Source organism: Photinus pyralis, unplaced genomic scaffold (genome assembly GCF_008802855.1).
Source record: "Photinus pyralis isolate 1611_PpyrPB1 unplaced genomic scaffold, Ppyr1.3 Ppyr1.4_LG6, whole genome shotgun sequence".
Classification (NCBI taxonomy): domain Eukaryota; kingdom Metazoa; phylum Arthropoda; class Insecta; order Coleoptera; family Lampyridae; genus Photinus; species Photinus pyralis.
The window spans coordinates 9,902,119-9,913,422 of NW_022170663.1; the positions used below are offsets into that span (position 1 = coordinate 9,902,119).

General features: G+C 40.4%; 2 protein-coding genes across 2 annotated transcripts; both read right to left on the bottom strand.

Moving 5' to 3' along the window:
• Nucleotides 1–1,623: 1,623 nt before the first annotated feature.
• Nucleotides 1,624–4,226, bottom strand: LOC116173622 (dynein regulatory complex protein 11). Its single transcript, XM_031491242.1, has 5 exons — nucleotides 3,242–4,226; nucleotides 2,713–3,199; nucleotides 2,198–2,667; nucleotides 1,929–2,153; nucleotides 1,624–1,880 (listed from the first exon to the last, which is right to left on the bottom strand). The coding sequence occupies exons 1-5, from the start codon at nucleotides 4,224–4,226 to the stop codon at nucleotides 1,624–1,626; spliced, it is 2,424 nt and encodes an 807-aa protein (XP_031347102.1).
• A 60-nt stretch (nucleotides 4,227–4,286) lies between these two features.
• LOC116173950 (equilibrative nucleoside transporter 4) lies at nucleotides 4,287–7,099 on the bottom strand. The gene is made up of 8 exons (XM_031491690.1): nucleotides 6,790–7,099; nucleotides 6,590–6,744; nucleotides 6,414–6,542; nucleotides 6,291–6,365; nucleotides 6,015–6,241; nucleotides 5,133–5,322; nucleotides 4,660–5,088; nucleotides 4,287–4,613 (listed from the first exon to the last, which is right to left on the bottom strand). Exons 1-8 carry the CDS (start codon nucleotides 6,969–6,971, stop codon nucleotides 4,360–4,362), a joined length of 1,641 nt encoding a protein of 546 aa, XP_031347550.1. The 5' UTR covers nucleotides 6,972–7,099; the 3' UTR covers nucleotides 4,287–4,359.
• Between the last annotated feature and the right edge of the window lie 4,205 nt (nucleotides 7,100–11,304).

Sequence of the window (11,304 nt, forward strand, 5' to 3'; positions counted from 1 at the left end):
TTTTTCAAACTTCAAACTTTGACATATGCCTGGCGTCGCCGCCTCTCCCAGGATTTAGTCAACTGTCGTGAGGATGCGTCCCTGGTAGACACTATCAGGGACGTTTCTCCACTACTTTGTTGCCATCGCGCTGGGCCGCGACATATGCCAAACAATGTGGTGGATTTTGTGGATTGGGGGGGTTGTGGGGGGGGGCGGCTAACTGGGTGTTATCCGACCCGAACGGGTACGGCCACAGCTTCGCCACTGGTATTCTGCCTTAGAGGGAACTCTGCTTTCTAGTGATAGCTTCTTCTCCGGGCGTTCATTGGCTTCCGATGTTCCTATCCTTTGGTCTCGTTCCCTTCCCTGTTTTCCCTCGTGTTAGGCTCTTTTTATTGTTGTCCTCCCCGCATTACTTTCTGTCCCCTTTTCCTCCTCCCCTTGGCTACTTGTCCTTGTGGCTGATTCTTCCTCCACCTCCAGTATTTTTCTGCTTTCTTTCTTCCTTTGATGTTTGTTTCTGCTATTCTCTTCCCATCTTCCCATGGTAATCCCCGGGACCTCTACCGTTTGGTTTATGGTGGTGTTCCATGTTTGGCAGGGTCGGCCTACCTTCCATTCCGAGGCACATAGAATCTTGGCAGCCCGGATGATATGGTCTTTGTTCCTCCTGTTGGTATGTCCCCAGTATCTCATCTGCCTCATCTTCAGTCTCCTGGCAATCGTCTTTTCCTCTAATAGTTCTCTTCTCTGCTTTCTTGTGAGGTTGCTGTTTTCTTCAGTATCCTGAGTGCCTTCCACTCCGCCCTCCTCAATGTTCGTCTGTTGCTCTTTGTTGGCGCTGAAGTGTTAATTCCGTATAAGATTGTCGGTGCTACGATCGTGTTGTAAATCATCATTTCAAGCTGTCCGGTATTTTCTTCGCTCGTATGAAGTTCCAGATTCCGTGTGTGATTCTGAATGCGTTGGTTATTCTGTCTTTCACTGCGTGGTGCCTGCTGAGGGTGCTGCTTATGTACATACGTTCCCATATATTTGATCTTGTGCTTCATGGTTATCTCCTTCTCGGCTATTATGGTCTTCTCTCCTTCTTTGTACTGGGGGTGTTGTTTCCTGGCACTCTTGTCATCATGTAGCTCTTTTCGTTGTATATTTGTAGGTCCACCATTTCCGAGTGTACCTACCTGGTATCCCGATGGCCTGGACGAAGTCCTCAGTGTCTTATAAATTATCCGCGATTACGAGTAGATCGTCCGCGTACGCCAGTAATGTCGGTAGTTGTAATTGGTCGCCTATGCTAAGGTTCCTCACCACCATTCTTGTTTGTTCTATAGCGTAGTCAAGTGCTATCGCGAAGAGCCTTGGGGAAACGGACATTGTTTGATCCCCCTGGTTTTCTTTTGGTTCTTCCAAAACCATTGTATAATTACAAAATTTATAATTACTGACGATTAACGTACAATACATTAACAAATCATTGAGATACACACAGGCCAAAAAGGCAAAAACGACATTATTTGAGAACACCTCACATACACAATAAGTACACAAACGAAAAAAAAAATGAAAATGATTCAGTGCGAGTTATATAAATATTCTAATTCACACTTTTCGGAACGGAACCCAAATGTCCTCAATCTATCACTTATTTTTCTTGGCGCTTGCTTGTTTTGCTTGAAGTTCGGCTTGCTCCTCCAAATACGCCTCAACAGCTTGAGATCTCCTTTTGGCTAACGGCGTTTTAGACCACCACAGTTCAAACGCCTCATCTTCCTCTCGATAAACCGGAGTCTTCTTACACAGCACGTTAATCAACTCTAAGGGACTCAGTGGTAGCACACGCAACCTCAGCATTCGTTTAACGGTTATTACCTCTTGCACCGTTTCCATGATCGAACCTACAGCAGAAAACCATAATATATTCATCTTTGGCGAAGGTGACCTACCAACAGTAAATCCATCCGAAATTCTACTCATTCCGCTAATATCAAATTGCCAACTGATCGCGGAAAATTTTCCCAAAAGTGTTTTCCATACAAGATACCTGGAGTTATACCCCGCCCTGGGTATGGAGAGAAACTTTTGATAAACCTGCTGCAATAACTTCTGGTCAGACTCCCAAGGACAACTCGTAACACCAATCAGCATGATCCTCTCATCTGAGCTGAAACCTAAAACGAGCATTACAAAGAGTCCAACCGAAGCGGATGTTTACCCTTCACAATTTTCGGCAAGTCCTTCTTCAACCTTTTCGGATCGGTCGTGTCAGTTTTAGGAATCTTCTTGACGAACGGCCTTTCCGCGTTATCCATGTAGATTACGGCAGGCGGCAGCAGTCTGGCCACCTTTAAAACTAGGTGGATCAACATCGTCAGGCCAGATTTTCCCGGATACTTTCCGACGATATTCGCCGGTGTCAAATCGAAGAGCAAAGCGCCGGCTTCTGTACAAATCGCGTGCACCAAGGCGTCCTTGCCGCTGCCTTTCGGCCCGGCGATCATCAGCGATTTGATGTGCGGGGTTGATAGATGCAGTTGGTCTGATGACAACGGTAGAATGCAATATTCGGTTAGGATCTGTCGAAAATCTCCTAGGTCGATGTCGTTCTCTTTGCCCTTGTTGTGAGGGACGGCGGTGTGGTATGAGCGTTCGCCGATGAAATCTTTTAAGTACACTTCCGGGCACCTATTAACTGAATTGTTGGAGAAATATGATTTGGTGGACGCTTACCTTTTGATGATGCCGTTCGCTATCAACTCCTCAAAAAGAGACTCGGTGGTGCGATCAGGAGTCAAGTCCTTCTCTTTTTTCTTTTTTGCTTTCTTTCCCCCTCTCCGTGCCTTTTTACTGGCTTTCTTTTGCTTTTTTCCTTTGTACCCGCGATCTTTGTCGAACGCTTCTTGCAACAGTTGCAGTTCAGAGCGCATCATGTCATCGACAATTTTACGCAGCTCATTCTCCATGGAGTTCATTTGCTCATTGTAGATTATGTCTTCGTAATGGTGTTGCCTGGTGTTAGCACTTTCGTTTTTGTTCGCCCAAGATTCGTCATACTCTTCCTTTGCCATTGTCAACTCGGGCACGAAGACGGAGATAATCGCCTTCATGTGAGTGGTTTCGTCTTCCTCTTCGTCTTTGCTGTCCTTGCTCTTAGGGCTGCGTGACTTTTTCGATTTGGATTCTTTAGAGGAGGATTTGCTAAGCTCGCTGTCGGTCCCTGTAAAGGCTTAAGTAAAACTGAACTAGGAACTAACCTCACCTTGTCTACTGCTCATTAATCTTGAAATCGGCCTCTCAGAGCCAGTATATTCGGGAATTTTTCCGGTATGTGCGTGATATTCTCGCAGCCAAGTCCGAACTTGATCGCCCAACTGTTCCAATATTAGACCCCTCTGCGTCCGTTCGATATTATCGCGAATTTCCACTATTGCGGATTGATATTCGCACTCGCGAGCCTCTTGAAGGTTGCGGCGATCTTCTCTGACCGCTAGCGCTTTATTGACATGTTCGCTTTCCTTTTTTTGCGGGGGAATCATCCCAATCAACAGCATTTCGTGCAGTTTGCGCCGTCGGGTTTGTCGGCGAGCGACGTAGCCGCGCCAAATTTTTTGAATTCTGAGAGCGGCAACTAAGCTGAGACGCTGCGAGTCGTCCTCTTCTTCCGCATCCGCCTGGAGGGGTTTTCCTCGATCTTTCATTCCTCGAATCTCCTTCATGAATTGAGCCCTTAATCGTCCTTGCCTTGCACGTTCGTGAGTTTGTATAATTAGTATAGCCTTATGTTCCGTGAGGGGAATCTTGGTTTGGACTTTCTCTAGGTAACCGAGCTTATTGAGGGTGTCTTCGACGGTTCTCTTCCTATACTCTAACTCTTCCTTACGTTCTCGCGTGAAGCAGCTTGGTATTGTTAAATCGCAGCTTAACGGATTGAGATGAAGAGATTCGATAACGTCTCCACAATGCGACCACTCACACAAGTCTGCCTCCACGAGGTCACATTTCAGTTCCAAAATTCTTCCTAACGTAGCGACCAGTAGTTTACGTATTAGCATTCGCTTCTGGGGTTGGACCACTTGATCCACGCATTCTGAGAGGTAATTTGCTATTATAATGTAGCGAAGGTAGAGGGTCGCTAGCAGCTTCCGTTGCTCTCTTCTGTCGGCTTGGGTTGGTTCACTTTGCAAAGTTGTCGTTAATAATTCTTGCGCTTTTGCCCATACCGTGTTGTACGTAACGTGGGACATGTTTAACTATCGACCAAGCTAGGCCGTTACCATGGAGAATGAAAAGAACGGAAGTGCTGGCGTATTTTTTATTTTACACAATTAAACATTTGCAATATCTAAAACAACAAACGGAAAATGGAGTAGAAAATTATTAAACATTCTCGTCGGTGGAATTATAAACATTTTCCATAATTGTACTAGTCACAGAAGCGATTGTGGTTATATCCAAAGTTGTGCTACTTGATATGGTGCTGAAATTAACCGAAATATTTTGTAACGAATTTGGAAGCTTGTCATGGATGTAATTACAGACTGGATCGGCGTTTGATACTAACGATTCCAAAAAATACGCCATCAAGGAACCCGTGGTCAACCCAAAATTGTAGGATAATGTCATCATGTTGCCTGAAAAATTAGGTGAATCTCAAGATAGATCAATGAAGGAACTTACCGGTGAGTTCGCGATGATAGTCTTCCACTTTGCTCGGCGCTTGAATGATCGGTACACTTCCGAAGACTCCGTTCGTTAAGCCGAGCACTAATACGAAAAAAAATGGAAAAATCTCTTCGGAAAGCAGAGGTGATGCTCGCGGCATGGCGCACATTAAGATTAACGGTATTAGGAATAGCCTAATGACGCAGAAGCGCACCAATCTCCAGCCGGTCCAATACGACGAGGAGGACGAGATCATTTTACCAAACAAATCTGCGCCGTTAAACATCGACATCATTAACACTGGCATCCACGACCCCAAATTGCAACTGGTAATTTCCGATACTACACCAGGATACATGCAGAGTGTCGTAAAGTACGCCAGACATATCGAGATCATGTACGGATAAATCGCCTTAGTTATTTCCCATCGTGATTGAATGCCTCCTGAAAACTGGTCTCAGCTTCATTCTGCACTTCTGTTAACTTACTCCTTATGCCGGAAACACCTCCTCGGGCACTAGTGCTGGTGCGACCTCTGATTACGACATCCTCGACTTTGTACGTTGGCGCAGGAGCACTTGGTTCATATACCGGATTGGTAAAGCTCAGGGCTGTACCTGTTGGAGGTGGACTACTCTGTATTTTCAAAACACCGTACCGAGAGTCTGTGGTTTCGATCTAAAAATGTAGTATTAACAAACAACCATAATTCTCCTTAGTCTCACAAACGGTTACAATACAGTCCGGGGCGGATAGGATTCAGTAAATCGACCCGTGAAGAATAGCCCCTCGTAGCCATTGAAGTCAAATAATGAATTAAATTTGTATATTTTTTAATGTACTTAATTGTTAATTCTTTCATCGTATCAAGGCAACACATTAATAAGGTAGTAATTCAACATTCAGAATCTTTTAAAACAATCATAATTTTGAAACTTTCAGGTTCAGTAGCTCTGAAAAATCAAGAATATGGCTTAAGGCTCTTTTCTTAATGTTCAAAGCGTAACCTGTTCTAAAAATGGCATCCAAAATTCTGAAAAGGGTCCTATAAGACCCAGGAGAGCACTGAAAAGAGTCCAGAACGTCTTAACACAAGTACAAGTGCTGAATATGATCTAGAAATCTGTAAAAAGGACCTTTGTTCGATGTTTTGGAAAGGTCTGGATGTGATTTTGAAGACTTTCCAGAGTCTTCTAGTGTACCAGAGCTTTCTAGTTCTGGAGGAGGTCTAGTAACCTTGGACATCCGACATGCCATTTGCCCGAATACCCTTTGATTGAACCCGCCCCTGGCTACAATGTTTTAACCAATGTTTAAACCAATTGGTTTAAGCGGAATTGAGAATAGGGTCACTCGAGGTAGCCACTTACAAGTCCAGCATCCTCCGTTGGCTCTAACGTAATCCGCGTTTTAGCTCTGTCCGAGAGGGCTATGTAAAACTGAATAAAATCCGTTCTTCGGATAAGATGGTACATGGCAAAGCACGTCGCTACTGCCGATGCGGATACTTGGAAGAAATAAAACGTGCTGCCCCGTATTTCAGAAACCAATAATCTTGTAAGCACCCTCACCAAAGACATGAAAACACCTGAAGCGCCTAAAGAATAGGACACTTGGTATCACTTTCGAACCAAATTAACACTCACTTTCTCCGACCATCACTGCTTGGGTGTACCTCGACGGTAACATACTGGTGTAACCATAGAAGCTGGACTGTTGAACTGAAAAACGTACAAAATTGTGTGAATGGATGAGGATTGGGAACCCACCTGTACATCCCACGGCGACCACAGCTACCGCTCCCAAATTAACCGTGTAAGAAGTCAACTCTCCAAACACCTCCCACCAAAGCTCACACGTAATCACAAATATCAGTGTAACGAAAGAAATAAAATATCCTAAAAAATTACTGTAAGAAACTAGTCGGAAGTCGACTGCCACCAACCGAAATTAATCCTGGCACTAAGAGTAAAAGTCTCAACAAGAAGATTGTTTCCCAGAACTGTAATAAAGGCAACAACTATATACACTAACGACATATCAAAAACAACAGGTGTTCCTGGATATCTCACTTTAAAATAATCCATCGCCATGATAAAACTGCAACATCGGCGATTAGTTCGACTAGTGGCTAATTCAAAATACCTGTTATATGGAAGCAAAAAACCAGCTCCTCCCAAAATAAAAGCGGCGTAAATAGAGTTGTAGGTGTCTTGGGGTGGAGACAAATTTGAAAATCCATTGGTGCTAGCGTGGAAGTCACTTTTGCGACGTTTCTGTTTGCCGAGCTTTGAGTATCTGCCGCTATCACCGACCGCTTCGCTCATCTTTTACAGACTCTAATATAATATAATATGAAGTAGTTAACAAGAGGACTCGCTCGAGTCTTAAAATTTATTTGATTGCCATAACAAACCCTCGTTTGGCTGTGCACGTCGTAGAGTATTGATTTCATTTTCGCGCTTGCGGCGAAGCTTTGGTGGTGGTTTGCCGTGTTCCCACGATAGATGTGAACACGCTCTTGATAATTTTGTTTAAAGACAGATAACTGCTCTAATTTGAAGCCATCTGACGGATTTCCAGAAAAATTGAATATGCTCCAGAGCGTTCCAGCGCCTTTCCAGGACTTTGAAATCTTTCTACAAGTGTTTGTGTAGGCTCTGGAAATATCCTAGCAAAGGTAAATAGTAAAATTACCTACTATAGAAAATACTTACGTGACTGGAAATTGGAAAATATTCGAATGCTCTGGGAAGATTCCTTTTCAACAGCTTTCACGAGTGTTCTAGAGCTTTCTAGGGCTGGGAGTCAAATATATGTAGAATATTTAAATTCTTGGAATATTCTTTTTAATTATTTGATCTTTTCCAATTTTTAAAACTATTTGGTTTGTGCGGTTTCTTCGGCTTCTAGGAATTCTGCCAATTCTGGACATTTTTAAAATTCGTTTTGGCATTATTCAAACTCTTTAGTACTCTTATCGCTCTTAAGATCAGTCTATACCCTCTCTCTTTCTTGGCACCCAAACCTAACCGTCCCACCCCCATCAAAATACTACATCAGTAGCTTTGTCCTTAGTCTTTCAGGATTATTTCAATTCATCCACATATCATCTCCTCTACGTCATCAGTGTTAGCTATATAAGCCCGAATGAATAGTAAATTCCTGAGACCTGCCCTCAACTTCATTGCCATCGCTCCATATTCTACGAATATGACATTTACCAAATTTAACTATATTTTCTGTCAGTATCATTCCCACTCCATTCTTTTCTCTTTTATCTCCACTATAGCAATCTTTTGCATCTCCACAATTCACTTCTCCCTGTCCTTCCCACAAGAAGAAATGTTCAAAGTGACCTACGTTTTGTTCTAAACAAACACTTGTAACAAATATAGCAAACGAAGTCCTGGGAGTCACTGAAAATTTAACTAGTTCTTCCTTGGGTAATGATAAAGATAATTCTGAAAACAGAATTGGAAAATTTGAAACTGTTCGCACCGTACACAGACGGCCGGATGGACCGAAAGTCCAAGATCATGAACTCGCCTTAGGAGTTTCAAACCAATATAGACAACAAGCGACAAACACAGGCGGACAAAGAGAAAGGCCAAATGACCAATATTTCTCTTTCGCTTTAATGAGTTATATCCAAAATCATGAACGGAACGAAGTAACCCTAAAAGAAAGACGTCATTTGGTGACAAATCACTACTACTATTAAAAAGAAAATCTGAAACAAATGGTATCAATTCAATGAAATGGGAATAAGTCAGAAACTGTTAAAGATAGCTATAGAAACATACAATATCAAAATATTCCAATTTTGATTCTCTATCAAATGCAATACTAAGAAAAATTAAAAAAGTGAGTTTTTAGTCTTTGAAGTTTTTTTTTAAATTTGAATCTACATAGGTGCGGTCGTACGCAACATAACTTTTTTTAAGTACACTAATAGAAAGCCTCATTCTTTTTCTATGCAATGGTAAAAATGGATTGCCATAACTACAACAGTTTTCAAGTAATCAATTTTCCAGGACCGTCTGCATTCGCCATTTTTTAAATTAAAAATCAAAATGACTTACAAACCATAAATAGTACATAACATGTGGGTATCAAAAGAAAAGAAAATTTCACGTAGAATCTAAAAATGCAATAAAAATAGGGGTGGCCATTTAAAATAACGAAGTTACTGGCTACTTCCGGTATTTCCGGATATGTCGCCATCATTTTAAAAATATTTTACATCGATTCGACCTTCAGAATACCTAACTCCTAAGTAAAAATTTTTAAGAACCTACTTATTTCCCTTTCTCAGAAACGTTTAGTTTTAACTAAAGCTCCCAAAAAAACCACCCTGTATAGGAAGAGCTAGATGTATACTTTAGGGCCCTCTATAAATTGTGCTTTTAATATTACCTGTCCTGAAAATAAAGGAAATGAATCATTTGAATGTTTTACAAGAAAACAAAAAAGAGGGTTTAAAATTGTTTGCAATCCTTAGGGAGTAAAATTACCTGTAAATTCACAAAAATTAGGGATTAAATTCAATAAAAACGTGTCGATATTGGAAAAACAAATTTTTTGAATCGGAAGTAGTTTTGCTTTTATTCGAGGTGCATAGGTACGAAATTTCATTTAAATATTTAAGCAAATAAAAAAATTAAAATTAAAAAAATTAAATCAAATTTTTCTTTCGGCTTTAGTTTTGCTTTTTATTCATGTCTTAAAATTTCTATGTGGCTCCGTGCAGCGCGAATAAAAAATTGAAGTATTATATTTCAGCCACTTTTTTGAAAATTTTGGTCCTCGGAGAGCCGCTGACTAACAGTTTATTAGTGAAATTGGCGTCAAAATTCTTGGTATTACTAATGAAACCAGATCCAGGAATTATTTAATTCCATGAATAACCATAGCGATCCGAAGAGGAAATGCTGCGTCTGTGTTAGGGACCTTACCAGTTTCTACTCGTCAGTCAAATGACTGGACTCGCAAATTAAGGTACGCTCGTCACTATATGTATCATTTTTCTGACTTTTATGTAAATTTACAAAAATCCGATACAACTAAATACCGTGTGCGATCCTCCAGATCGTTCTTAGGGTGTAACTTTTTTGGCCCATTAGTCTACGTAGCTGAAAAGCCATAGCGCCCTTTCTTTTATCCTTAAGAACATGTATACCAATTTTCAAAGCGATCGGGCGTTTCTAAACAAAGTTATCGTCCATACGGACGGACAAACAGGCAGACATCAATACAAAATTATAAACGATCTCGAGGATCGTGAATAAAAAAATTACAAAATGATTTCGTCCTAAAGCGAGTAACTTTAGCGCATTTTTCATGCATTGATCAGTATTTTACAACAGGTCGTAGCTATGTGCGCAATGTTTTTCTTAACTAGAAACAATAAGAAAATTGGGATTGTGGAGTCTGCATGAGCACATCTAGTTTTTACAATTTGCGATATGCTTGCGCTTACTAGAAGCAGGTGTGGTTAAGATTTTAAACAGGTATCTCAATAAATAAATAAAGTTAGTATTGCGCAGTCTTCGCATGCGCACGCCTAATATTATATGCGATATGTTTGTCTTTACTACATAAGCATGTGTGGCTAAAATTTCAAAAAAATATATCAACAATAATAAGAAAATTGACATTGCGCAATCTGCGCATGCGCACATTATTCACAAGATTTTTCTTGTTTTAGGAGCCAGAGCTATTAGCAAAGAGTACTATGGGTACTCTTTGCTAATAGCTCTGGCTATCGAATACACAACGAACGAACTAATAAATATCTTAAACAGTGTAGGAGTAGTTGCGGCTTCGGACGGATGGAGAAACCAACACAACACCAGTTGGAAAATGCCCTATGAATGGAAATAACAGTTGAGTTGGGCATGCTCGATTTTTTTCTTATCTGCCTATTTGCTTGACGTTTAGGAAATATTTACTAACACAGAAAACCGGACGTTCTTATGTTCTTTGTAACAAGAATGATAAAAGAAGCCTTTTTTTTAGGTTTGTAACTTCTTGGTCTACGTAGCTGAAAAACAACGGCGACTGTTCTTAGGTATATTCTCAAGAAAATGACACTTCTAAACAAAGTTATCGTGCACATGAACAGGCACTTTCATCATGAAGAACCATGTTACTTATAACTAGTAAGTTTACATATGTACGGTCGAATTTTTGAAATTTTATCAAAAATTTTTGTTTTACGAGACTTAGTACTGTTTACCTCTTATGAATTGTTCCGAATGATGGACTTATTATTGTTATGTGTAAACCAAGTTTAATACATTTCTGCCCGAAAAGGGGAAGCAAGCATGTTTCATCATTTACAGGGCGTGGAGAATTTTTTTCCTGTATGAAATTACAACTCAGATTAGAAAAAAATCTATTTATTTGATAAACAACTTATAATTCAATAATTTGATCGAAATTAAAGAATATATCAATACTGTTCAACTATTCCTTTTTTTCGTTGTTGTAAGAAAGAAATGGTCATCATTTTGTAGCAAATTTCCTCCATAAACGATAAGCAACAAGTATAAATTTTTTGAGGATTAAAGCAGATTTTTAATAAAACACTTAAATTGAAAAATGACAGCCATAAATGGGATATTATAAAAATAATAAATTAACAAGTATAAATTG

Coding starts and splice junctions, on each gene's coding strand:
- LOC116173950 (XM_031491690.1), bottom strand. CDS start 6,971: ATGAGCGAAGCGGTCGGTGATAGCGGCAGATACTCAAAGCTCGGCAAA. Junction 6,543..6,589: donor TAGTGCCAGGATTAATTTCG/GTTGGTGGCAGT, acceptor GTAATTTTTTAG/GATATTTTATTTCTTTCGTT. Junction 6,366..6,413: donor GGTCGCCGTGGGATGTACAG/GTGGGTTCCCAA, acceptor TACGTTTTTCAG/TTCAACAGTCCAGCTTCTAT.
- LOC116173622 (XM_031491242.1), bottom strand. CDS start 4,226: ATGTCCCACGTTACGTACAACACGGTATGGGCAAAAGCGCAAGAATTA. Junction 2,154..2,197: donor CTTGCCGAAAATTGTGAAGG/GTAAACATCCGC, acceptor TGCTCGTTTTAG/GTTTCAGCTCAGATGAGAGG. Junction 1,881..1,928: donor TTCGGATGGATTTACTGTTG/GTAGGTCACCTT, acceptor TTTCTGCTGTAG/GTTCGATCATGGAAACGGTG.